This window comes from Bemisia tabaci, chromosome 9, assembly GCF_918797505.1.
Source record: "Bemisia tabaci chromosome 9, PGI_BMITA_v3".
In the NCBI taxonomy this organism is placed as follows: Eukaryota; Metazoa; Arthropoda; class Insecta; order Hemiptera; family Aleyrodidae; genus Bemisia; species Bemisia tabaci.
The window spans coordinates 10468690-10496210 of record NC_092801.1 but is presented as its reverse complement, the minus strand read 5'-3'; the positions used below and the strand labels follow the sequence as shown (position 1 = coordinate 10496210).

At 37.9% G+C, this 27521-nt stretch overlaps 2 protein-coding genes across 3 annotated transcripts in view; both read left to right on the top strand.

Moving 5' to 3' along the window:
- Window positions 1-1651: 1651 nt before the first annotated feature.
- Window positions 1652-11616, top strand: LOC109036723 (WD40 repeat-containing protein SMU1). The gene is made up of 11 exons (XM_072304604.1): window positions 1652-1860; window positions 2339-2405; window positions 3523-3666; window positions 4227-4341; window positions 4988-5176; window positions 6147-6376; window positions 7781-8004; window positions 8823-8924; window positions 9587-9770; window positions 10292-10444; window positions 11302-11616. The coding sequence occupies exons 1-11, from the start codon at window positions 1835-1837 to the stop codon at window positions 11398-11400; spliced, it is 1533 nt and encodes a 510-aa protein (XP_072160705.1). The 5' UTR covers window positions 1652-1834; the 3' UTR covers window positions 11401-11616.
- A 1067-nt stretch (window positions 11617-12683) lies between these two features.
- LOC109036712 (lateral signaling target protein 2 homolog) overlaps window positions 12684-27521 on the top strand; it is a 99807-nt gene continuing 84969 nt past the window's right edge. The window contains exon 1 of one of the 2 annotated variants that reach the window (XM_019051067.2): window positions 12684-13103. In XM_019051067.2, coding sequence (XP_018906612.2) covers window positions 13056-13103 — 48 coding nt within the window. In that variant the 5' untranslated portion in view covers window positions 12684-13055. The remainder of the gene's footprint in view (window positions 13104-27521) is intronic. The other variant, XM_019051068.2, reaches the window with a different exon arrangement.

The following is a 27521-nucleotide window of genomic DNA, read 5'->3' as shown; positions in this document are numbered from 1 at the left end:
CGAAAAGGGAAGCGTGCATGAAGGCTATTTCAATTGTAATCTTCCGTCACATTCTTACGGCGCAATGATGCAACTATTTGAACTCTCCGGAATGCGTAAGGTATCACGTCGTATTTGAAGGCGTTTTCAAAACAGCCAAGTTCCGATACCCGGATTATTGTTTTGCATAGTTCGTATTATTTTGTTTTCATTTCTTACCACTTGTTTATTCTTAATCCTCGTATAAAAACCACCCATCTGCTAAATACAATTCTAGCTGGAGTGCACTTAAGATATGCATTGATGACTGCAAAAATGTGAGCGGAAATCGAAAAGGGAAGCGTGCGTGAAGGCTATTTCAATTGTAATCTTCCGTCACATTCTTACAGCGCAGTGCTCTTTACTGCTCTTTTGGAAAACTCCTCAGACTCGAGGAACAACACAAAATATGTATCCCTCGATGAATGAAGAAGTAAGTTTTCAAGCTAAAAGCTCAACAAGCTTCTCTGGCTCCCACTCTGTCATTTTGTTGGTTTATTTAGTTTTTCCCGTTATTTTTAGTTCCTCAAGTTACGACACACGAGTCATGTGAGGAGGCTTTGCGTCAATTGTAAAATTTTTGTACTTCTTTCCTTCGAACAAAGTATCATATCTATAAATTTAATTCACGCTCTCCACAGTAATGAGCAGGGCCGGATTTACCTATTTGCCGCCCATGGGCCGCCTGTATTTTGCCGCCCCCTTCTCATTCGTTTTGAAATATCAATAAAAACCGTCAAGTGAACGTGCCGGAGGGAGAGGGATGCATAAAACGCGTTTACTCGTGTCGGACACATTTTTTGCGCAAGCCCTGTCATCACTACCAGCAAAAGTTCACGGAACTTTTCGTGAAAGTTAAGTTCCGTAGACCTAACTCTATGTGGACAAAGCCTTCCATTTATGAGAAATGAACGAAAAAATTATGTTAGAACAAACATAAATGTGGTTTAATAATTGTAACTTCCGCCGCATCGTCGCGCTGACGGCACTGTGTTTGGCGCAATGCTTGAAGTATTCCTACAGTCTTGTAGGCGCTATTCGTTTCTCGGCGACCGCTGCTGACCGCACTGTGTTTGACGCAATGCGTGAAGTATTCATTCAGCCTTGTAGGCGCTAGTATGTGTTACATGCCAACAGCCGCACCGAGGGCTTCTTTTTTCATCTCAAGTCCTCGTCCACATTGATCTCAGCGCCACGCCGCTCCATGCGTGTTTGGTTTTCTCTCTCAATTGACCACATAAAGGTGCTGTCTCTTGTATCACCGAAAGACGGCAAAATTAGAAATTACTGTAATCTCAGGAAATGAGAGCTTTTGTCGCCTCTTCTCGTTTGTAATTTTTTTTCTGAATCCGATTTTTTTCTTACCTACATTAAAAAAAATGCAAAATTTCCCGCCCCCTGAATTTGCCGTCATGGGCCGCGGCTCATGTGGCCACCCCCTAAATCCGGCCCTGGTATTGAGAGCAAATCCAAATTTTTCATTTATTTTTCAAACTCTTTGCTTTACGTTGTTGCGTCGGACTTTTTGGACGGTGTGCGTCAATTTAAATAAGCCGCCAACAACTTCCATGCTCCACCACCATCCGGTGCGGGCAGCACTGTCGCCTCACATGTTCACATGTTTGAGAATTTTCTAGGTTATGTTAGTGTAAACATAAAATTTTCTTTTCCTGAAAATCTTGACAAAAATTACTTTAATCTCTCATTTGTTAGTGTGATGTGTTTTTAACAAGCCTTCTTTCAGCTCCAAAAATCTCGCACAACGCTATGAACCACACTGTTTTATCTTGCATCTGAATTCCAGTGACAAAGCACAATGTCTATTGAAATTGAATCCGCGGAGTAAGTTTACCTATAAGTAGTTTTGTCTCATCTCTCAAATCAAATATTTATACCATTTTAATTCTTTTCCAGCCACTCTTCACTGCTAATTTGTTCATTCTTCATTATGTCTAAATTGTTGGGAATGTAATTGCAATCAATTTACAGGGAATAGTCTCTGAAACTCTAGAGTTCATAATTTTCCAACGCATGTTTGTATATATTACTTGCTCATCTATCAAAAAGCTAACAAATAAAGGATTATAGAGTCTCCAACCAATGCTTTTTACCTATACTTTACAAAGTATGACTGTTTCTAGCGGGTAATGAATGGGTAGACTCAAGCATCTCTTCTCATGATTTCTTCACCCTGAAATGAAATGATTCCGGAATGAGGAATAGAAAAGTAAATTGCCAATATATTGGTAGTTATTGCAATCAACGTTAATGAATCATTATTTTTCACGCCATTCTCATACAATTCTTCGGTGTGTTTCAGTGTTATCCGGTTAATTCAACAATACCTGAAGGAGTCAAACCTTACAAAAACTTTACAAGTCTTGCAGGTGATAAATCTTATTTATTTGTTCAGAAATAAACAGTATTTATCCCATTAATTGATTAATAAACACTCTAAGGTGAGCTTATCACTGTGAGGTGCTATTCAGATCATGGAAGAAAGGAAGAAACTTTTTTGAAAATTGTTCTGCTACCTAGCAAGTTTCTTCCAGTTAATTTTTTTTTTTTTTACCACTTCAAGTAGCCCACAAGGGCTAATCCCGCGCTTTTTAGTCCCGGCCCCCCTCCGTCCCCACTAAACAACCAGTCCCAGGCAACCATTGTTTGAGTCCATCAAACTCGGGTTGCCTGGCTGGGAATCGAACCTGGGACCTCCTGATCATAGAGCCAGCGTTTCAACCACTACACCACAGGAGGCTGACCTGCCACAAGAGGCCAAAGTGGAGACCTGCAAAAAAAAGGCAGAGTCCAAGAACTCATGAGTCTTAGCATTCATTGGTCAATAATGTGTTTGATGCCCCTTGTGTTTTCAAATTTCCACATTTTTTGCTTTATAAATTTTGAATGTATTGAATATTTGACATCCAAAGAAGGTGAAAGTCGCAAAATCTACAGGCCATGTTACGGGGCAGATACATCTGCGAGCCAGACGCGCGGTGAGTTGGCCTTCAGCCGTGTTCGGCAATCTTCGTAGCCAATCAGGTTGCAACTCGCCACTCGAAACTCGCTCAAAGTAGGATCAGATCCCACTTTTGGAGACAAGACGCGCGTGTAGTGCGCAGGTGTATCTGGCCTTTCAGAGGGATTGATGTCAACTGATGTCAAGACCAATACAATATTGGACTTCTTTCCATTTCCATGTATTTATTTTGTAACAAAGTTAGGAGTGATAGGAGTAGTACTTGGTCAGTTGTAGTGTAATTGATCAGGTTACAGCCTATGTCAAATAATTCGGCAAAAATGTACAGACAGCTGGGCTGCTGCCGTTCTACAGCAATAGAGAAATCACTTCTAGTAACAATGCTGCCCTGCGTAGGTCTGTAAATGGATAGACGGAGCACCAAAGTCGAAAGTCAACACCTGGCAACTCATCTAATGGGGGCTCTTGGAAACTTTTCTGAATATATTTCATTTCAAGTAATATTTTATTTTGTCTTTCAACAGGAAGAAACTGGAGTCACGTTAAACACTGTGGAAAGTGTCGATGGTTTTGTTACTGATATTAACAATGGGCATTGGGACGTTGTATTGAAAGCAGTCCAATCTCTCAAACTTCCTGATAGTAAATTGATAGATTTATATGAACAAGTAAGTATGTATGTTGAAAGTGCAAATTAGGTTACTAGGAATAGTAACAAAGTATCACCTCTCACAGCATTTGATTTTCTATTTAAATAAGAATTCGTCATGAATATCAACATTCCTAGATGGGAGAATGGCTTTCCCTGATGGAATTTTTACAACACTTCAGCGGTAGGTTTAGTACCAACAAATCATCAATCTATTTTGTCAAATGAGAATTAGAAAAATGATTTTTACCATAATATTAATTTAAGGCTAGACAATTTTAAAAGGCATAATTGGACTGCATTTTGCAATTTGGACCTATAAATTCTGGCTCATCTGAAAAAACACTTATGTGCATAGGGAAACTAATGGCACATACATTGTTTTAAAACTGGGCCGGAATTTACAGGTCCAAATTGCAAAATGTTGTCCAATTGTGTGTCATTTATTTGTGGTATCAAGCCACTTTCAACACTTCAGCTCTTACTTTTGATGATTTTCTCCTCTAAGACATGTTTGCATTCTGAGCCTCTTCCTTCATTAAGCAGGTTTTTTTTAAAATTTTATTTCCGTCTTTGAAGGTAGTCATAGAACTTATTGAGTTGCGAGAACTTGGAGCAGCTAGAACATTACTCCGCCAGACAGATCCAATGATCGTGATGAAACAGCAAGAGCCCGATAGATATATTCACTTAGGTAAGCAAAATCTCATCAGTTTAATCCACTTCTCATAAATCTGCGTACGTCCACTTTTCACTGAATGTAGCTCTGAGACGTAAATGAACTGAAAAATGGATTGCAATTTGCAAAAAGGAACCACTAGCATTGCAATGTTGCTAAGATTGTGCAACTTCTTTTGTCTTGGAGGAAAAACCCGATTATCCATTGATAGTTTCTATTATACTCGCTGAAAACTGTAAATTTAAGACAAAAATTACTATCTAAATTTCATAGTTTTTCACGATTTCCGCAATTTCATCGCAAAAGATGAAGTTGCACAATCTTAGCATCATTGCAATGCTAGTGGTTCCTTTTTGCAAAATGCAATCCAAATGATGTCATTATCATATTCATCCTGAACCAGTTTTAAGATCCATTTTTGTTTTTTTATAGATAAAATTTTTGAATTTTGGAACACTATCGTAAAGATATGTATTTTTGTAGTCCTAAGGTTTAAAAGTACCTTCAGCCAAAAAATATATTTGGGTGATAAACTAAAATGTTGTTTGTGTTTTATGTAATCTTGTGAAAAAGATATATTTTTATTTTTTCAAAGTCCAAGCTCCTGACAGGGCACTTCACCTGTAGACTTATTTCAACCAGACTCTCTTTGGCTTTTTAGAAAATCTTCTGGCCCGCTCGTATTTTGACCCGAGGGAAGCATATCCAGAAGGCAAAACGAAGGAAAAACGAAGAGCAGCAATTGCGCAAGCCTTATCTGGAGAGGTCTCAGTTGTGCCATCGTCAAGATTACTGGCCCTTCTTGGTCAAGCGGTCAAGTGGCAGCAGCTTCAAGGACTTTTACCTCCAGGTCATTTTTGCAATTACTTTACTCTTTGAAACTATTAGTAATTCAGGGTGTTTAACATCTCAGAAAATCAGGAACACGAAGAATTGTCAGGAAAAATCTTTAAAAGGCCGTAATATTTGTAACCATCATTGATCATGGAATTTTTTTGTTGAATTATTAAATCCACCTTTTCATGGAGAGTTGTAAATTTTTCAGAAACTCGGAGCTTTTTCAGTTCAGACGTTTCCATTTTTCCAGAAGTAGAGTCAAGTTTTTGAATGTCAAAGCAAGTGTCCCTCAAAACATATTGCTGCTTACAAATTAGTGATCAGAGAACGTTCATTTCCTGTGTTGAAAATTGTGGTATTGTCAGAGTTCCCCTCTAGGCACAACTGACAATCTGGGAATTTTTTAAGTTTAAATTCAGAAAATCCTAGAAGTATTTTATTGGATTTTTTTTTCTAGAAACTGCCAATATTTAGAGAATTTTTACATTTTTGTCTTAGAAATTATGGGATCATCTGGAAATATTTTTGAAAAGTGGTTGACACCCATTAAATATTATGTGCCGTTTTCATTTGGACGGAGTTTAACAGAAAGGAACCAAGCCACATCAGCTATTGCCAAGTTTAAGTGGGCAATTAAATTTTTTACGAGAGAACTTTTGTTCGGATTTCTTTGAAAATTTTAAGGAATTTGCTTTTTACCACGGAGAATTTTTACTGAAATTTGCACAAAAATCCGCACAACCATTTTCATGTAAAAAATTAGATACCCCAATCAAATTCGGCAATAGCTGATGTGGCTAAGTTTAACACGGTCCATTGCGGTAACAAGGAATGATTTTCAATTCAAAACTATGTACTAAAATTTTGATTTTTAGGTAATAGCGCAGTTTGCGTTTTTAATCTCTTTTTCATAAATAGAGCCATGGACCAAATTACGTTTTTTAAGATTTTATATCAGTCAATGGTCCTCTCTTATATTTTAGGTACAACTATTGATCTGTTCCGAGGAAAAGCTGCCATTAGAGATCAAGAGGAAGAAAAATACCCGACTCAATTATCGAAGCAGATCAAGTTTGGCCAGAAGTCTCATGTTGAGTGTGCAAGATTTTCACCGGATGGTCAATACCTTGTTTCCGGAGCCGTTGATGGCATCATAGAAGTGTGGAATTTCACAACCGGAAAAATACGAAAAGATCTCAAATATCAGGCGCAGGTAAGATGCTGTATCTTTTTTGACAATGGGTCAGTTTGGCCAGGAAGGGTTTGTTTTCTTCCTTCTTTCCCTAATTTGGTGTCTTGCGGCATCTGTCATGTTGGCGCCAGGAATGCGGAAAATACTGGATGACGCGCCCGCCTGGGCGCCTGAAAATGTTGGAAACCCCCCAAAAATGAATCAGTGAGAACGAAAACACAATCAACTTGAAAAAATGAAACTAATCAAGACACACACACAACTGTACAGTAGGTAAAGAAGTTAATCTCAGATAAAGATTTTTGGTGCCAAAAGATGAGTACTTAAGAACACTTTAAAGGTCCAGGTTAAAATAGATGCGCTAACTTCGACGACCTTTATGAAAATTGACTGTCTTGAATGAAAATTGAGAATTTTTGAGTTACAGAGTTGGTGTGTTTTTGACCTCACTGATTCAAATGTGGAAGGAGGGAGCATTTTGTAGGGTCTAAAGTTGAAAGTCAACAAAAAACAAAAGCAAATGGTCATCTCTTTTTAATTGTTGGAAAATTTTGTGGGAGACTAATAAGAAAAATGTGGAAAGCTGACAGGCGGGCACATGAAAATGTGGAAGCTTGGAAAATTCTGCCCCCGTGGTTGCCGCAACATGGTATACTCTGCCACAGTGGACGACGTTACTTACCAAGTCTCTAAGAAACCTTTCTTGCAAAATCATTGTTAATACCTATCATTAGCTGCAACTTTGCACCTGGATGAATCCTATTCTTTCTGATAAGGATGTGTCCCATTAAGGAGGGTATTTTGGCCCTAACTTTGGTTGAAAATTTAAACAGTTTAGAATAATGTAATGTATGGTCAAATCGACTCTTAATCATCTACCCTCTGAGAACTTGTCCTTATTTCAGGTCTTTTTGAAAGGTTTTTGCCTGATTTACCTGCGCAAAGTAGTGAAGTTTTGCAGTTTTCTCGAATAATTGCTCATTTTCGGGCCTAAATTAGATTGTTTATGTATGAGCACAAGCGACTACCACTTTCATATTCGAATATGTTAATCTTCAGTACACCCATTACAACATACGATATTTGAAGGAGAAAGTGGTAGTCGCTTGTGCTCTTTAAACAATCTAATCTAGGCCTGAAAATGAGCAATTATTCGAGAAAACTGCAAAACTTTACTACTTTGCGCTGGTAAATCAGACAAAAACCTTTCAAAAAGACCTGAAATAAGGGCAAGTTCTCACAGGGTAGATGATGAAGAGTCGATTCGATCATATATGACATTATTCTAAGCTGTTTAAATTTTCAACCAAAGTTAGGGCCAAAATACCCTCCTTAATGGGACACATCCTTTATGGGATTCACTTAAAAACTGTGTATTCCTTTAGCTCATTAAGCACCGATTAATAACTTTTGTTTTGTATTTAGGACAATTTCATGATGATGGAGAAAGCGGTTCTTTGCCTATCCTTTAGTCGAGACTCTGAAATGTTGGTGGGAGGCTCTGAAGATGGACAGATCAAAGTTTGGAAAATTGCATCCGGTCAAGTCCTGCGGAAATTTGAGAAAGCCCACACCAAAGGAGTGACATGTCTTCAATTCTCTCGAGACAACAGTCAAGTACTGTCAGCATCATTTGATATGACCATTAGGTATTGATTGATCTCTTTTAAAGTCAACTTTGAAGTTATTTTCAAGAATTATGCAGGCATTGGGGTTATGTCCAGATGTATTCCCACACTCAGGCTATCAATTATAATGTCATGGCTCATCTTGGCGTCTAACAAAATGATGTTTTAATGGTTGCATTCTACAAATCAGTAAGAAAGAACAAAATCTTTCCCAATTCAATTATACTGATCTACACAGAAAATCCTTCTTTTATCAATTTTCCTGAAAATTAGAGGGGGTAACAAACAGACCAAGGTCATTTTCAGAAGCAGTACTAAAACTGACACAAAACTTGTGCTTCTAATCCTTAATTTTTTTCAAAACAGATTCTCTTTGCAGACTCATGCTATTTCTACCACCTAATATTGATCAAAATATCTTCTTTTGAAAAAGACAATGAATGCCATTATGTATTCCATTATCAATTAGTATTGCAGACACTATGCTCCGACTGCTACAAATGTGTCATCAATGAGACCAGCATGGAAGAATTTATCAAATGAGCCGATTTGCGGTTCGTGCAAGTGCAATTGAGTAAAAAAGGTTAAAATTTTGATTATGAGTTCCTTTGTTCATTTTCTTTCCATTTACTATCAGCATACAGGAGATGATATGCCTTCAGAATAGATATTATTCAATTAATGAAATTAAAGCAGTATTTTTTTTATTGAATCATTAACTTAATATTTGAATTCACAGTATTCAGCCAATCATATTTTAATCTCTGCTCCTCTTAAATTGAGATTCATTCCTTTATCTTAATGAGGTGATTAATTTTCCACTTTCAATGATTTCCCAGGATTCATGGTTTGAAGTCAGGCAAGACACTGAAGGAGTTCCGTGGACACACATCTTTTGTCAATGAAGTAGCCTTCACAGTCGATGGACACAATTTACTAAGGTGAACCTCTTAAGTTAAACTTTTTTGTTTCTATAAATATCAAAAGTAAGAACATCAAAACTTAGTCTGTATATTTTAGTGATTTGCTGAAAGGGTCATTGTCTCTAAAAGTAATGTATAGGAATGAAACTTGTAGAAGTTGCTAGCTCTTTACCGTAGGAAAAGTTTGTTCATTTTTGGTTAGACCTTGGACACTGTCCTTGTCAGTTTTTAAGGACTAATCGATTCTCCACAAATGGATCTGTGCATTTTTATTTAAGTTAGCTTCTCAGGATACTTTACCAATCGGACAGATTAGCAAGGCAAGCAAGTGTAATTGAATCTCTCATTTCGTAAACGATGCAACTCGACTTTTATAGTTATAATGCAGTTTTTATTGTCTCCTAAAAATTTAATTTTTCCGAGACGGTTTGTTTTCAACCTGAGAGATTCAGTTCAAATTCTAGGTATTTCATTCAGTTGAATTCTAATTAAAGTGGGGAAAAACTTTATCGGGGCCATAAAAATCTATAAATTGGAGCTTATTATAATTTAATTCATCACTGCCTCCAACTAATTTTGTTCCTAAATGCGATTTGGTGCGTTTTTGTAACACTTTGTCCATTTATTACTTACAAATGCTTTTCAAGAAATGTCTTAATACGGTGGTATTCCATTTTCAGTGCTTCAAGTGATGGAACAGTGAAAGTCTGGTCAGTAAAGTCAACAGAATGTGTGAACACGTTTAAATCCTTGGGAACGGCTGGAGCCACTGTCAACAGCGTTCATATTTTACCAAAAAATAATGACCATTTCGTTGTCTGCAACAGAACAAATATCGTTGTCATAATGAATATGCAAGGACAGGTAAGTTTTGCCTCTTTCTCTAAGTAACTGTGTGTCAAGTGAGTTCAAAGTTGAGATGTCTTGCAACATAGTGGCTAAGCGTGAAAAGCGCTTATGATACTTAGGCTGGAAGGTGACGATATATGTTGTAAGTCATATGTGTATTTATCTCTGTAATATCTGAAGGACATATCGATGGCCAAATTTCGTAACCATCTATCTCCATTTGTAATATAGCAGATTTCCGGTGATACTTCATTTTCTCTTCGGAGAACTAGTCAACACAATTTCTTGAAAACTTCCTTGAATTTTTTCTTATTTCTTCTGTCAGAATATTTTGTTGATGAATTTCAGGCTAATAAGTTGGCTTGTTTCTCTCTAAAAAAAAATACAAAAGAAGCAGAAATTGTGAAATACTGCCATGGAGGTAAGCGGTTTTGCACCTTGATCTATACTTTCAACTCTGCTACAGGAATTTTTCTTCACTTGCAGCAAGACACTCATGTGTTCAATTGCTTGATATCGCTCAACTTTTGTTGCAGATTGTCAGATCGTTCTCTAGCGGTAAAAGAGAAGGTGGAGACTTTGTATGTGCGACACTCTCACCACGCGGTGAATGGATATATTGTGTGGGAGAGGATTTTGTCTTGTACTGCTTTTCCATCACTTCTGGCAAATTAGAAAGAACTTTAAACGTAAGTTAATACCCTTTCACTTTTAAAAATCTATTCGGCTCAATAGTTTTATTCTAGGCAAAAATAACTAAGATAAGCATGAGAGCCTTGATGATACCTAAAATTTTGATGTGGAGTCAGAATACTGTTTGTTACCATTTTTATTGACTTGAGTTGGATAAAAAATTAATCATTCATTGTGACACAAATGAGAAATGAATATTCAATTTACTTATCTTATTTGCTATTGAATGAAACCAGAAACAGAGAATGATAAATTTATTTGGATGCAAGTATCTGATCAACTCTGTTACGTCTCCGCATAGGCCATGGATCATGTAATGTTTTTGGATGCCATATTAGCTTTCAAGGCAATGCTTGCTTTAAAGGAAAGTTTAAAATATGCTTCTTTGAACTCTCTTTTGCATGACAGTGTTAAAAAACATAGGGGAAAATACCTGTCAATCAAGGAATTTCTCTACTTTTTAGAAATGCAAAAGTTGAACAACACTGAACAGGCTCATTAATACTCTATTTTTCATATTGATGACTAATCGCAGTAATCACATAATTCGATTGCAGTGAAATTGCATTTTCTTTTTAAAAGGAAAACGACAACTTTTATTTGAAATTTTCACAGAATTATACAAACAGAGAAATACAATAAACTTAACTTTCAGAAAATTACATAAATTGGTTTTTGTCAGTAAACGGTATAGTACACTTCAAAAAAATCTGCAATGAAAGTATGTGGTTTCCTTGTTTAGTCACCAACCTGTCTGTAACGGAATGTGATCTCCCTGCGTCGTTTCTTTTCAATTAAGAGGCCGCAGGGCAGGCATGCTTGCAGTTATTCATTTCTTGCTGAATTTTTATAGGTCCACGAGAAAGATGTGATCGGCGTGGCCCATCATCCGCACCAAAACTTACTTTGCACATATTCAGAAGATGGTCTTCTTCGTATCTGGAAGCCTTAATTCTTTGTCTCCTCTCTAGAATTTTTCAATGTTGTTTTGGATCTTGAAGTCATATCCACCATGGCCAATTCAATTTCAACTCACCACGATAGTCAATAAGCTTTTACTCATCTTGTTGTAAATATATTGATTGTACAGACTTTTTGCAGATATTTTGTAAGACTTGACTCACTCTTTTTGTACCGTGTACAAAATAAATATCTTATCCTCTTTCTATTGACTACTTGTTTTTCAATCAACTGTTTTAATCCTGACTTGCTTTGATCGACTGATTGTGAGAATTTTTCATCAATGTGGTACAATAGATTATTTATTGAATTATTGAAATATTGATTATTATTTTCTATGATGCTTAAGTAAAATAAAGAACTAAGCAACAATGACCCTTGCAGTTTTGTGAGTAAGTATATTCTTCATGATCTAGTCACCTTCCGCCACAGTATCACAAGTGTCACGCGACGTTTCAAAGTTTCCGCCGCCATTTTACTTTTTTACAGAAAAATTATTGGCCGAGTCTGTTGGAAAAGTTCACTGAATTTTATCGGCAGCACAAAGAAAATTCAGTGACATTTTCGGACAGCTTCTTTGAATTATTTCCCTGTAATAAATAAAATGGCGGCGGAAATTTTGAAATATTGCATGGCACTTGTGATACTCTAGCCGGAAGGTGACGATCTAGGGTATACTTACGAAAATTTCAAAGGCGTTATACTCTTTAGTTTTCTGTTTCAAAATTAATAAATTAGAAAAATTAGCCAATGTGAGATGCCATGAAGTTAATTCTGGTTCAATTTACTCCAATAATGCAGAATTAACCCATATATGAGGTTGAATAGTTCTCTGTCACTGTTTTCTTTTCATTTTTAATTTTATTTCATCCAATTTGGCCACAGAAATAGGTTTTGGCAGGAGTGAATTGAAGGATGACACTTTGAGACACTGCTTAAATGCCATTTCACTAGGCTCATCATATTAAGTGAATCCTTACTAGATAGATATAGATAAATAGAAAAATTTACTTAAATCAGAAAAAAATACTACAAAAAATAAATTTTTTATCATTTCCACACGACTTCTTTCCGTTTTCAGAGACAGCGTGTCGCTCAGTCACAGCAGGTGCGTTAATTTAAAAATACGCGGGCTTTCCATTGCGCCAGTCACCAGTCACCAGGTTAGCCAGTAGAAAATCACAGGACTGCCAACCACACTACACGAAAGCACCAAAAGCCCTGCGGCGCAAAGTGGTGGGGGTTCTCTTGCTCGAGAGATGACGAATTTCCGCGTAGCTCCGAAACGGGGAACAGCGTAAACAGCTCCCAGTTTAATTTTTACGGGTGAGCGACAGCGAACTGCGGATGTGTAGTGATTTCGCGTTGGTTTCTTGCAGTTTCATGTAGTTTCGCGAATTAAATTGCCTTGCCAATGAGTTCGATTTCAACGCGTAGCTAGCTTCTTCCATCATTGTTTCGAAGTGAATCTCGTCGCGTAATTTTCAGTGAAAATCCATTGTTAGCCTGCAGATGAGTAGTGGTGTAACTTGGCTAAGCAACACAAGCATGGCCTCTCGCCCTGCCTTGTTCCAGTGAGTTTATGTGCAAAGAATATGTCTTTAGTGCTGAGAGTGTTGTGATCGTGCAGTTTTCTTCAAAATTCCCATGAAATTCGATATGGAGTCATTCCGGAAGTGGTTCTACAAGCCCAAGGTGAGCTAATGCAATTAACTGTCTCTTGACCTATTTAGACTGATGGTGCCCACCACCTATTATTCTAATTTTCGACAATCGTTCTCGTTTAACTATGTCTACGGGCCCATCGAATGAATCTAATTAACCATCAGCCTTTTAGCTTGCTATTTTTTATTATTGGCATCGGAAACTAAGTTTATCAAGGACACCTTTCGGTGTGCCCAGTTGCCGTCGGCTGTTATCAGGTGATGAACGATGCGCTTCTGCACCAAATGATTGTCACCTCATCGAGATGTTTTCCATGGTGCTCATTTGCTGAAGTAGGAATCACTGTCCGGGAAAATGTATGTGACCCCATTAGGTCCAGATTTAATGTAGAGTCTTGACAATAGTGTCGTTTGAGGTTATGTTCCAAATCTTTATTGCGGCAGACGTCTGGAACGATTTGCTGAAGACAATCTGTTTCTGCTCCAACGATGTTAATGATACTAATATCGTATCACAATTAGTTATCAAAACCTCTACCTCTAGTGAAAATGTATTTTCGCTCCATATCTTTTTATCAATCTAGATTTACTTATCGTCTCTCAAGATCAGGGAGTTGTCAGTCTGCATGTTGTTCCTTTCCCTCTCCTCTTAAGCTGTAAATGTATGTTTGACGATTTTCCTCTGCACAATAAACAAGCATAGAGTGCAGTTTAGTACTGTTGTGCTAAGGAAGAATGCCGTATGAACACTCGAGAGTTGCTTAAGTTCCGTCAATAAAATGTTCCTTTTTGCGGTAGGTTAAGAATATTTTTCCCTCAAATTTTCAGGAACTTCCTGAAGTTTGAAGAACTTCCTGAAGTTTGAAGAACTTCCTGAAGTTCGAAGAACTTCCTGAAGTTCGAAGAATAATTTTGTTCGCAATTTTATCTGAAGATAAAATTGCGAACAAAATTATCTAAAAAATTGGAAGCAAAATACTTATTCATAAGTCCATCAGAAAATTCGTGTTTCATCAAAGGAAATTTGGCAACGCCTGAAGGTTCATACGGCGCTTTTCCTTAGCAAGGCAGAGTAGCTATCAGGAATGCTCGGGACGTCTACCGAAAAATCAAGAAGATCGAGGAATTGTCGGAATTTTTTCCGAAGAAGTTGTTCGATGCTGGTTCAGACTAAAATTTCCTCTCTTTCCCAAAAATTCGTGGATCATATGATTGGGCAGATGTTGCACTCCTGCGGCACGTAAATTATGAATCATTAGAAAAATTTAGCTGTGATACGTTTTGCCAGAAGGGATGTTCAGACATTCCATGGTATACTGCTGTGGTAAGGAAGAACGCCCTATGAACATTCGATAGTTGCCAAATTTCCTTCGATAAAACTTTTATTATTTACGAAATTTATGAATATTTTTCCTTGAAATTTTCAGAAGTTTTGGATCAAATTACAAACAAAATTATCTGAGAAATTGGTAGACAAGTATTCAAAAAACAATTCTGAAAACTAAAGATTTGCCGGAAGAAATTTGGCAACGCCCGAAGGCTCATTCGGCGTTTTTCCTCAGCACGACAGTATAGAACTCCCAAAATGTCGAATCACGTGGGAAGTAATGGGGCTGCTGGGTAGTATTCAATTCCCGTGATCTCTCGCAACGGAAAAAATGTACTCTACCTTGTTGAGATTCTTCCACTCCAAGCTACGTTTCTAGCCACCTGTTCTATGGTTTGAATGAAAGTTCGTAAATCCGAAGGAAGGTGGGTTTCTTCCTTGAAATTCTTTCACTTGCAAATTTTACGGAAAAGTTTGCCATCTACCCTGGAGGGTTTTCAAATCTCGGAAGACTCTCCAATGAGCGAAACAGTTAGTTATACCTAAGGATGTTGTTTTTAAAAAAAAGGGTTCGCATTGTGCTTCACAGCCGTCTTTAAAAATATTCCAGCGTTTTTTTGGGCTCAAGGAAAATCATGGCGGCTTCCTTGATTTTCAGGAAGAGATCTTGCAACCCTGCTGGAATGCACATTCTACCAACCATACTTCGTCACTCTCCGGCCAAAGTATCACAAGCACCATGCGACGTTTCAAAATTTCCGCAGTCATTTTATTTTTTTACAGAGTAATTGTTCAACGAAGCTGTCCGAAAATTTCACTGAATTTTCTTCGTGCTGCAATTGAAATTCAGTGAAATAAACAGATTCAACCAACACTGGAAAAAAAACACATTGGATCTTGAGTTCAGACTCTTAAAAACATCGACAAGAAAAAGTACCCTTGGTTCAATCAAAATCTAGCTTAAATCAAGAACCAAGCCTCTTAATTTAAGCGGATTTCGTTTTGATTCAAGCGAAAATCCGATTGAATCAAGAGTAGTTTTTCTTGTCAATGTTTTCAAGAGTCTGGACTCAAGATCCCATGTGTTTATTTTTCCAGTGAACATTTTCTCCATAAAAAAATAAAATGTCGGCGGAAATTGCTAAACGTCGCATGGCGCTCGTGACGACCTGTCACCTGACCGGCTTTAAAGTCGTATAAAAGTTTCAAGTAGGTACATTATTCTGTACGTAGGTAATTTCGTTTTTTGTCCACTTAGAAACGTGCTTCAAATTCCTCGATTTCAAACTAAAATCTAAGAACGTGAGGAGGCAAGTGCAGATTAGGCAGTTTTCCGAAAGTTCCTCTCGAAAATTAGGGAGAAAATATTCTTAATCGATGCAGCCGTCAACGCCTTGCCGCACGGTTCAATATCGACGCATTTCTGTCATTTTCCTCGTTATGACGTGCTCCGTCGAATACTTTTTATAGAACAATGAAAGTTTCGCGAGGCAAGTAATCGTTTTTGCTGCGTCAGAATAGACAGAACAAAGATTGAAGCACCGAGTGCATCCTTCGATACATAAAAACTTTTTCTCTTTTTTGTTTGTAGAAACTTGGACAGGTTCAGCGGCGGAAATAATAAGGAAAAGAAGCAATTCGGTTGTAAGGGAGAAGTGCAAGATTGCGCCTTACAGCTAGCGACGTGAATTTAGGATTATATTATTTTAGCACACCTACTTACCCCTAAATCTAAAAATTACTCTTCGATTTAAGTTTGAAATCGTTCCTTCTTTCCATCGATGAAGTCAGAGAAATCCAGGGTTGCCCTAGTCACGGAAACCGAGAAATGTCAGGGAATTTTAAAAAATCAGGGAAAATGATGAAAGTGTCAGGAAAAGTTTTTTAAATTTACCTTTATTAGCTTTCCACAGTGGATGTGCGGTTAGGAAAACAAATTTTGCCCAGGAACTATTTCAAATTATGCATTTTTGGCCTTATGACTTAATTTCATTCGTCGAGGAATTTTACTCAAAAGTGTCAGTAAAATTAGGGAAATATCAGGGAATTCGTTTTTTAAATTTTGTGGCAATCCAGTCAGAGAAATCTTGTTACTCCAAAAAGTTATTGTACAAGAAACTACAGCTTCTGGCTCATTAATAAAAACACCCGTCAGTGAGGTATTTTAACGGCACAATTTTTGTTTCTGAAATGAGCCAGCAATAATGGTGTTTATTCGCAAAATTAAGTCTAATTTTTTTTAGTGCATTTTCCGAGGGAATTACACTCTTACAATTTTTTTTTCTTTTCTTTTTTTTACCATTTGAAGTTGAGCGAGTGATCTGTGATCGGGCTTAATTATTTTTCTCTGAGAAATCATTATTTCTGACTCATTTTAGAAGCAACGCACCCTGGACATCGTCGGAGTCTCCACGCTGACAAGGGCTTTTGTGGATGAGCTAGAAATAGTGCATAGTTCCGTATTGCAAACTGCAGTTACACTTCCTAGCTTTGTAAGTTCTCGCTCAGAAAACGGAGACCTGCAGACGTACCCGACGAAGGTCAATATTAGTCAGTCGTCGTTCGTATCTTTGCTTTTGCTTGTGTAATTTTATTGTTGAATTTATCGCGATTAGAAAAATAAATCAAATAGCCACACAATGGATTGATGAAGAAAGGAGATGGGGGTAGCAGAGCGCTTCGTAACCTCTGGCCAGCGTTGCCATTCGGTGACGATATTTTAGATTTTTCGAACAAGGAATGGGATTGAAATACTCGATTTTCGACGTGGACCGCGACAACTTTGAAGTATCGGCTGGAATATTCAGAATTTTCGATTATTTGACTAATCCTCTGTCCTCGATAATATTTCACCAAATTCCCCGGAACGGTTGAACAATGCATGATGCCTTTCTTTATCACGGTCGTTTGTCGTGAGAAAAATGCTGCCGTGCTAAGGAAGAACGCCGTATGAACATTCGAGAGTTGCCAAATTTCCTTCAATAAAATGTTTATTGTTTTAGGAAAGTTGTGAATGTTTTTCCTTTACATTTTCAGAGTCTTTAAGTAAAATTGCGAACTAAATTATCTGAAAAATTGATATGAAAATATTCATAACTTTTCCAGGGAATTTGCGTTTTATCACAGGAAATTTGGCAACGCCAAATTTCAGCCAAAATCGTAACCTTTCAGAAACTTCGCCCTGTAGTCACCTCTACAAAATAAAAATTAGCATTAAAGATTCTGAAACACCGCAACGAAGAAATGCCCTTTTTGCATCCATCTCCTCAACTGGGGTGGGATGGGGAGGCTTGTGTCTGTTTTTTCGTTAAATTTTCATTTTTTTTTTTTTCGGTCGAAAATCTAATTAGGTATTTGGAATTATTAAAAGGTGGGTACTGAGAATTTACTGTAGAAGTAATGAATATTTGTCAGCCAGTTTTAATAGACCCCCAATTCATGCGACACAAGAATCCCGATGTGGAAAGTTGGCAGTTTCGGAAACGCCTTCAATTGTGGCGTGATACCTCACGCATTCCGCGAAGAGTACGAATAGTTGTATCACTGCGCCGTAACAGTGCGATGGAAGATTAATATTGAATCAGCCTCCACGCTGGCCTTGTATCGGTTTCTCTTTGCCGTTATTGCCGTTTTGACCGCATGGTTTAAGTGTGCTCAAGCTAGGATTATATTTAGGTAAAGGATCAGTCTTTCCAATCTCAAGCTCCGAATCTTAACCGACACGAGAATCCCGATATGGAAAGTTGGTTGATTTGAAAACGCCTTCAATTGTGGCGTGATACCTCACGCATTTCGGAGAGCACAAATAGTTGCATCGTTGCGCCTTAGCAATGCGGTGGAAGATTAATATTACAGCCTCCACGCCGGCCTTGTATCGGTTTCTCTTTGCCGCTATTGCAGTTTTGACTGCTTAGTTTAAGTGTGCTCAAGCTATAGGATTGTTTTTCGCAAATGATCAGTCTTCCCATGTATCTCATGCTCCGAACTTTATGCGACATGCACGAGAATCTCGGTTTCGAAAGTTGGCAGGTTAGGTTCGGAAACGCTTTCAATTGTGGTGTGATACCTCACGCATTCCGGAGAGTACGAATAATTGTATGATCGCGCCGTAGTAATGCGATGGAAGATTAATATGAAAGCAGCCTCCACACTTGCCTTGTCGGTTTTCTTTTGCCGTTATTGCAGTATTGACCGCAAAGTTTAAGTGTGCTCAAGTTAGGATTGTATTTAGCAAATGGATAAATTTATATGTAGTATAAACTAGCGGTAAGAAACATAATGAAATTGGTAATAGGAACTCAAATCAACAATTGAACTAAAGGTACTTACCGAAAAAGTACGGAATTTTTCCCGCGTATGAGGTACTGAATTTTTTGGAAATAGGTATAACGAAAAAGCACTGTAAAAGGATACCTAATTTCTGCTAGCCAGTTTTAGTAGACAGGTGGAGTTCCATGAACTTCGGGGCAAAGCGGGGAACACTAAGTGTAAAAAATTGAATCGTTTGAGTCAATCTTGCCAAGGATGCCAAAAGTTCCAGAATGTTAACTTTACGTCATGATCCGGCGCTGTAACTTTACGGCTGAATTTCCGATTTACCTCACGAGAAATGTATGATTTTCTAGGAAATCGCTTGAATTCAAGGCAAAATGTGAAATTTGCTTCCCCGCTCCCCCTGTATTCAAACTTTGAGCGGAAAAAAAGTCATGACTTTAATAATTTCTAGTAAATTTGCAATTTTGCCACGATCCCTGGGGCCAGAGTTGTAACAGTCGGAGAAAAACCGGGAATTGCCAGGGAATCGTAAAAAGTCAGAGAAAACCAGGAAATATCTGAGAAAAATTGTCAAGTCACCTATACTTAATTTCTTCCTTTCTAAAATGGGTTTGACGTTTCCAACAACTTTTACCTGTAAACTATTCTAAAGCACGCATATTTAAGCATCTCGCATATCCTCACTCGTCAGGGAATTTTATTTTCTAAATTCTGTGGCAACCCTGCGGGTCGCGAAATCACCGGGAAATAAGATTCTTTTCATCCGTGAATCTAGCAACCTTGGAATGGAGTTACATTCCTTCGTCAAAGAAAGGACGTTATGCCGTTTCCAAGCTCTCTCCAAGTCCGGAAATATGACGGATTTTTTATTTGCGGTCCGCAAGTACTGAAGAAGTGCGGAAATCTGCAAGAAGGTCCGGAATTTTTTGTCATTTTTGTCGCAATTTAAGCGAGAAATTCAAATTTTTGAAGTTTTTCGAATTTCGTCAATTGGAGGTACTGAATTTCTTAGGAATGTACTGAAAAAGTACCGTTAAGTAAAGTACTAATTTTTAGCCAGCGTGTTCTAGTGGACACCCTGCGTTTCTGAATAACACTGGGAAAAAAAAACACGTTGGATCTAGAGTCCAGACTCTTATAAACATCGACAAGAAAAAATACTCTTGATTCAATCGGATTTTTGTGTAAATCAAGAACCAAGCCTCTTAATTTGAGCGGATTTCCTTTTGATTTAAGCTTAAATCTGATTGAATCAAGAGTATTTTCTCTTGTCAATAGACTCTTAAAAACATCGAGAAGAAAAAATACTCTTGATTCAATAGGATTTTTGCTTAAATCATGAACCAAGCCTCTTAATTTGAGCGGATTTCCTTTTGATTTAAGCTTACATCTGATTGAATCAAGAGTATTTTCTCTTGTCAAATAGACTCTTAAAAACATCGAGAAGAAAAAATACTCTTGATTCAATCGGATTTTTGCAAGAACCAAGCCTCTTAATTTGAGCAGATTTCCTTTTGATTTAAGCTTAAATCTGGACGAATCAAGAGTATTTTTTCTTGTCAATATTTTCAAGAGTCTATACTCTAGATCCAATGTGTTTTTTTTCCAGTGAAGGCCAGAAACTTCGGTTGTCCCCCCGTCAGACTTGGTCCAGTTAACTTAAGTCCACGATCGCGATCGTCCTAACGAACGTCTCCATTCCTTCGGCTCTATTTATTTTGAGTTTCGGCTACCAAGTTACAGCTCGACTTCCTATTCATTACGTCCACGTCCAAACACCTCGACGTCTCGACGCCGACCGACGCGGCGTTACGTCACTCGGACACGCCGCCGCGCCGAGACGCGCGCAACCACCTCTCGCAACCGACAGCGGCACGGCTGCCAAATAATTCCTCGGGAATAATCGAAATTGAATGAATTATTTTACCGTGTCCGTATACAAAGGGACGCTATCCGTGGTAGCAGTTTGGAAAGAAGGTAATCTACTCTGCCGTGTTTCTGAAGAGACCATCAGCGCCCTCTTTGAAATCGAGTTTCATTCGAAATCGGAGTAATCTGTAATTTAATTGCACTATCTCATTCAGTTTAAATAGCGAAATGTGTCGTCAATTATTTTACCGTATAATATAAAGAACGCGTAAACGAATAACGCTTGAGGCGCGAAGGGGTCATTCCATGTCAACTCAACCAGTGCCTCTCTCGCCTGTCAATTTATCCTTTGAATTTGTTTTTTGCCCGTCCACAATACAAGCATGCAAAACTTGCTCTACATGAAATGAACAAGACGCTCTTACGCCTCTTAAGAGGAGGGTGAAATTCGCCGATTTCAACCATCGGAACGAACTCTATGAGTCTTTTCGATAATTTTTGACAATTTTCTGAAGAACGGAGGTTTTGTTCAGTGATGTCTTCCATCCGCACACTATTAGGTTTACTTTCTCAAAATTTCATTTTTGCACGCACTGATCTCCAGTTGCGGCTCTTGCAAGTTGACAACACTGTTTTGTCTCCATTTGAATGTATGTCAAACAATCGATCATAGGTGAAGCAGCCTATCTCACCTACAATCGATATATTTAATAGATTTAAATGGAGTAAAAAAAAAGTGGCCAGTACCCTGTAAAATCGAGATCGAGGCTAAAATGAGGCGAACTCGCGCCAATGTGAAAGAGGTCCTACAACGAAGGAACCAATACTAAAGCTGTTGTCACACGATCAATCTCGCCATAAATTCAAATTGATACAGAGATTGATGGTGTGACAACGGCTGGAGGCCGGAATGAGGCGCCCTCACGGAAAAAAAACTCCAAGACCCCCTTTTATCGCCGAGACCCTTTGAATATCGTCAAGCCATTTCTACCGATTTTTGACGACACCCCCCCCCCCCCCCCCCCCCGCTCTTATTCTGCGTTGCCTAGAGAAAACTCCGAATGAGCGAGCATTCGAATGTTCTTGATACTTATACCCAGTTACTCCTGATACCCAACAAAAAATTCTAGTAAAACAAATTAGGTATAAAAAAATCGAAGGAAATAAATAATTTTATTAAAAAATCTATGTATAAATTCAGGGTTGCCACAATCAGGGAACACTGGGGAAACCGGGAACTGTCAGGGAAAATGACGAAAATGTCAGGGAAAAAATGCTAAGTCGCCATTTTTTTAATTTCTAGAATGGGTTTGACGTTTCGAACAACAAATTTTGCCTGAAATTTAAATATGACTTCTAATTATGACTTCTAATTAATTAAATATATTAATTAATTAATTTAATTATTTATAAATAATAAAATAATAAACTGGTCCGAACTTTGCACTGTGCCGAACTTTGTCCGGAAAAACAAGGAATAGTCAGGGAATTTCATTTTCTAGATTCGGCGGCAACCCTGTATAAAAACTTTATGTCAATATTAATTTAAAAAAGTAACTAATTTTCCAAGTATTTCGTATTTTATTAAATAGAATTTGGCAACGGATGAATGTTTATACGGCGTTCTTCCATAGCACGGCAGTATTTAATGTGAATTTACTCCAGAGACATTCGTTCAGGCTTGAAAAAGATACAATTGAAACCATTATAAGAAGTTAAAAAAGCCTCAACATATCCATGCAAAAATCCAGTTAGATTTCCCTTAAAAAGCTGTCTCCGGAAGGGTATTGACTTAACAAATGGGGCTGGAAAGAAACAAAGTCAAAGTAGTTCATTTTGAGAGATCAATCCAGTAAGTTTCCTAATGTAAGTAACGTAAGTAATGTCCTCCAGTAAGTAACTGAATGTCGAACGACGCAATCTTAAAATTTTTGATAACGAATTCAACTAAAGCGTAGTGCAAGTAAATATTTTTAATAGCCTTGTATTTTTGTTAATGCAAGTGGTTTGATGTTTATGATCTTTGATGATGACTATCAAGTGGAAGAGCTTCAAGCATCAAAAATATTTATTTATACTAGGTACGCCTCGGTTTAGTTCGGTATCAAAAATCTGGAAAGTGTTAATATTGAATGGGTGTTTCACTGTTTCCTGAAATTGTATAATCAGATCAATTATGACATAAGTGTAATATGATGCAAATGGTATAGACGCACTTGATAAGTTGTAGCCGATCGGTACCACTGAGAACCCTCAAGAACTTCTTAAAATCAGAGATGATGTTGCAATCCGGTTAAGTTTGCATTTGATGCTTTTTGTGCATGAGGCGGCCTCGATTTGGACGTATTTCTGCCAAACGAGACTGTGTGCATCAAAACATGAGCCATGAGACTCCTAAGAGTACACGCATAACAAGGCTCACATAATAATGCCCATAGTTCCGTTTGACAGAAATACGTCCATTTGAACATTAATCTCGGTTGCACTAAAAATTGATATCTCGTGAAAAAGGTAAAATCTCGGCGGTGATATAAATAATGTTCCGACTAACGTTCATAATTGACTCATCATCGTTTTAACCTCTGCGATCTTAAGATCATTTGTTACTCTGATGTACCTAAGAATAACGCCGTATGAGCTTTCGAAAGTCGCCGAATTTCCCTTAAAAAAGGACGGATTTTCCGGAAAATCCGTGCGAAGTTATTTTCTTTCACTTTTTCTGCGAAATATTCACAAAATACTACTTAAGGAAGCAAAACGCAAAAAAAATTGGTAACCAAGGCTAAAAATAAACAACCAAAATGCGTGGGATGTATCAACTCCCTCCTCGACATGGAAACAAAAAATGTAAAATTATAATAATTAAAAAGCCCTCAGGCCCCCCATTCGTGATAACAAAAAGAAAATAAATAAATAAAAAAAAAAAAAAAAAACCAAAACTACCCAGGCAATTTGTTTGTTTGTCTTTAGCCTTGGTTGCCCATTTTCTTGTGTTTTGTTTCGTTAAATAATTTGGGCTATTTTTTGCATTAGGTATTCCTATAAAGAACATAGGTATTTCTATAAAGCACATAAAGTCTGTAAGATTCAGAAATTTCACTTTTAACTCTGAATTTTTTTCGAAATCAGGCAGGTATTTTAGGAAATGTGCATGCTTCTGTAGTTCTTAATACCTAGTAGTGTTGTGTGCTTCTTTCGCTCTCAAAAGAATATTGGAGGGTCGCCCATGAATAAGATTCTGGTCAGAACCTAATTTTTTGTCGTAATTTTTCATTGCTACTTTACGCACACTGGTTGTTGTCACGCTTAGGAAGAACGCCGTATAAGCCTCCAGACGTTGATAAAATTTCCTTGGTCAAATCACGAATGGACCAGTAGACGAGGTACGAATTAAAAGATTCTGATACATTTTTCGTAACTAAAATTTCACGCAGAACACGATTCGCGCAACGAAAATGACTGAAACCAACTCCTAACGAAGGTATTAACGTTTTTATTTCACATTGGTCACAAGGAATTTGAACTGCCCACTCACAAGAAACTCAAAGCTCTAAGTGAGTCAAATCGCACACTACAACGGTTTCAGCAAGCTTCTCAATCGAGCAATGTTCATTTTCCACCATGTGTTGTGCAAACTCTAAGCAATTTGCTGTAGCTGAGCCGAAGCGTCAAGATTGAGGTTGCCAGATTTTTATATCGCAGAGACTGTCATGATAAACGTTTAGCGCGCAATGTAAATCACGTAGATCATTGAGTTTTCATGAGCGGGTGTTTTGAATTCACGCATCAAGAATTATTGAATATCTTCCTTCGTAAGGAGTTGATTTCGGTAATTTTCGTCGTGCGCATCGCGTTTTACGTAACATTTTGGTGAGGACACATGTATCAGAATGCTGAAATTCGTACCTTGCTTAGTAGTCCATTTGCGGGAAAACTTGGAAATATTTCTCCTCCCATTTTTCACAGATTTTCGTTCTTGAACTCGTTGTTCTCCAGAATTTGAACTGAACTCGCTGAAAATTTCAAGGAAAAATATTTATATCTTTCAAAAATAAATCTTTTCTAAGGGGAAATTTGATAATATGGAAAAATATTTATATCTTTCAAAAATAAATCTTTTCTAAGGGGAAATTTGATATTATTCGAATGTTCGTACGGCGTTTTTCCTAGCATGGCAGATTGGTCAATCCCCCCTTCCTCCAGAAAGAAACGAAAATTGCACTGAAGCGAGTAGATCCTCCTTGGAAGGCGGAAAAAGAAAGAGACGCAGCAGAATACGTTGGGAATGGGAGTCAAAAATACCAATTGAAGAGGCGGTGCGCGGCGCGTGGCTCTCGGTGGCTGAAAAGGGATTCCCTATGAATCATTCCTGTTGCCTCCTCTCCTTATAAACGCTCATTTTTATGCTATACACAACAACTCAACAGGAAACTTTTCAATCTCCAATGTGAGTTACTCGCGTTTTATATCTGTAGGCGCCTTAAAATGTTGTATCATCAGCACGTTTATGATCAATAGGATCCCATTTAGCAAAAAAAAAAAAAAAAAAAAAAAAAAAAAAAAAAAAAAAAAAAAAAAAAAAAAAACAGCGCAGTTACAGTGTTTTCAAAATCGCACTGGAATAAAAAAAAAACACATTGGATCTAGAGTCCAGACTCTTAAAAACATCGTCAAGAAAAAGTACTCTTGATTCAATCAGAATCTAGCTGAAATCAAGAACCAAGCCTCTTAATCTAAGCGGATTCCGTTTTGATTCACGCAAAAATCCGATTGAATCAAGAGTATTTTTTCTTATCAATGTTTTCAGGAGTCTGGACTCTAGATCCAATGTGTTTTTTTCCCAGTGCGTGCAAATTCTTCTTCTCTTTCAAAAATACTTGTACAGAATTAAAATTCTTACAAGTATTTTCCTTTCAAATTGACACTTTTTCGGGGGAAAAACAGAAAATGTTTGCTATTATGGAAGATTTTTAGATAATTATGATGGTATGCAACGTTTTTAAAGCGATGTAATCGCGCTTGTTCCTTTTTGCAAAATGCGATCTACTTAATCCATTATTTTCCCCTTCAGTGTACGTAAACAGCCTGTTGCAACCAATAGAATCGCTTCCCTTTGTCTATCACTTTGTCTATCAATCTTGATTATCAGGTCGCAGGTGACAGAAGCTCGCAAGTTGGCGGAGCACGTAGGGTTGATACAATGGCGTGGCGTGCATCGATATTAAATCGATACTTCCCCATTTGAAGCTATGGTGAAGAATCGATTATTAAGGTGTTCGTAGACCCTGAATATCAATCCTTTTCCATGGATTTAAATGGCATAACAATCGATGTATCGCAATTCACGCCACGCCACTCTATCGATAAGGAACGAAAAAAGACGGCGATTATCACATGGTCCAAGCAAAAGGTCAGCCGCTGGCTCGCGGATCAGTTATCAACGCGCTTTTGGCGCCTTTGTCTCCGCGGAAGTGCCCGAGTGGAGACAACTACGTAAAAGCTAATCACACAGTGGAATATTTCCTAACGCCATCTCCAGGTTGCAACCTTTGTCGTGGAACATCAGATTTTCCGCACTCGAATCCCACACTGGAAAAAAAAAAACACATTGGATCTAGAGTCCAGACTCTTAAAAACATCGACAAGAAAAAATACTCTTGATTCAATCGGATTTTTGCTTAAATCAAGAACCAAGCTACTTAATTTGAGCGGATTTTCTTTTTATTTAAGCTTAAATCCGATTGAATCAAGAGTATTTTTTCTTGTCAATGTTTTCAAGAGCCTGGACTCTATGTCCAATGTGTTTTTTTTTTTTTCCAGTGCAGCGCAACTGACCCATTATGTTCAAGTAAAGATTTCTCATCGCAAAAAAACACGACACCCTGATACGCGGGTGCAGATTACTTTACATCGAGCGGTATTTGCGCATCACCCTGTTTACGCCGGGTTCGCGCGACGGCAATAGAATTCGATCTACTTACGAACGAGTAGAGCGTGGGACAGGCACGAGAGCAAGAACCTCGGCTCTCTCGGGGGGAGGGGGGGGGGGGTCGAGGGAAAAGAAGAAAAATTAATGAATAATGTGTAGGTAGCGACCGGGTGCGCGGAAGGGGGGAGGGTTGAATTAATAAAGTGGTTTAATTAATTAGACGAAGTGCTAGCCGCTGATATTGACCCACTTGGTCTGGGTACGCGTAACCTATGGCGTGCTTTACCGTGCTGAGTAGAAATGCCGTATGAGGATTCGAACGTTTCCGAATTTCCTCTTTGAAAATATTTATTTTCGAAGAAAGTTGGGAATATTTTTCATTGTAATTGAGATGTTGCATGTATGAGGAATTTGCAATTTGACTGTCGATTCCTAAGTGAAGGTTCGCGTAAAACACGATGGTGCCACTGGTTTTCTCTGAAATCATCTCCCAAGCTCAAAAAAAGCTTTCAAGTTGAGGCCAAAATGGAGGGAATATCCCACACTATCCTGCGAGTCCACCTCTACGTCAAAACAAGCTTTCCATGCAAAGATAGGGAGCAAATACATTGACATGGTTGCCACTTTATTTGGCGACTCCAAAACTGAAAACACGGCAACCCTGCTAATGTATTTGCGCCCTATCTTTGCATGGAGAGTGTGTCTTGATGTAGAGGTGGACTCCCAGGACAGCGTGAGATATCCCCTCCATTTTGGCTTCAACTTGAGAGCTTTTTTTGAGCTTGGAAGTTGATTTCAGAGAAAACCAGTAGCACCATCGTTTCTGGCGAACTTTTACATAAGAATCAATAGTCAAATCGCAAATTCCTCACACATGCAACATCTCCATTTGGGAATCTTGAAATTCGGCAACATTGTTTTTCCTCCATTCAAATCCATTAAAAATGTTCGTCTTTCGTTAATTTTAGAATGTATGACATAGTCGCTGTATTCCACGTGCAAGAGTTGAAAATATGAAAACCGCATAATCTAAAAAAGGCCAACAAATT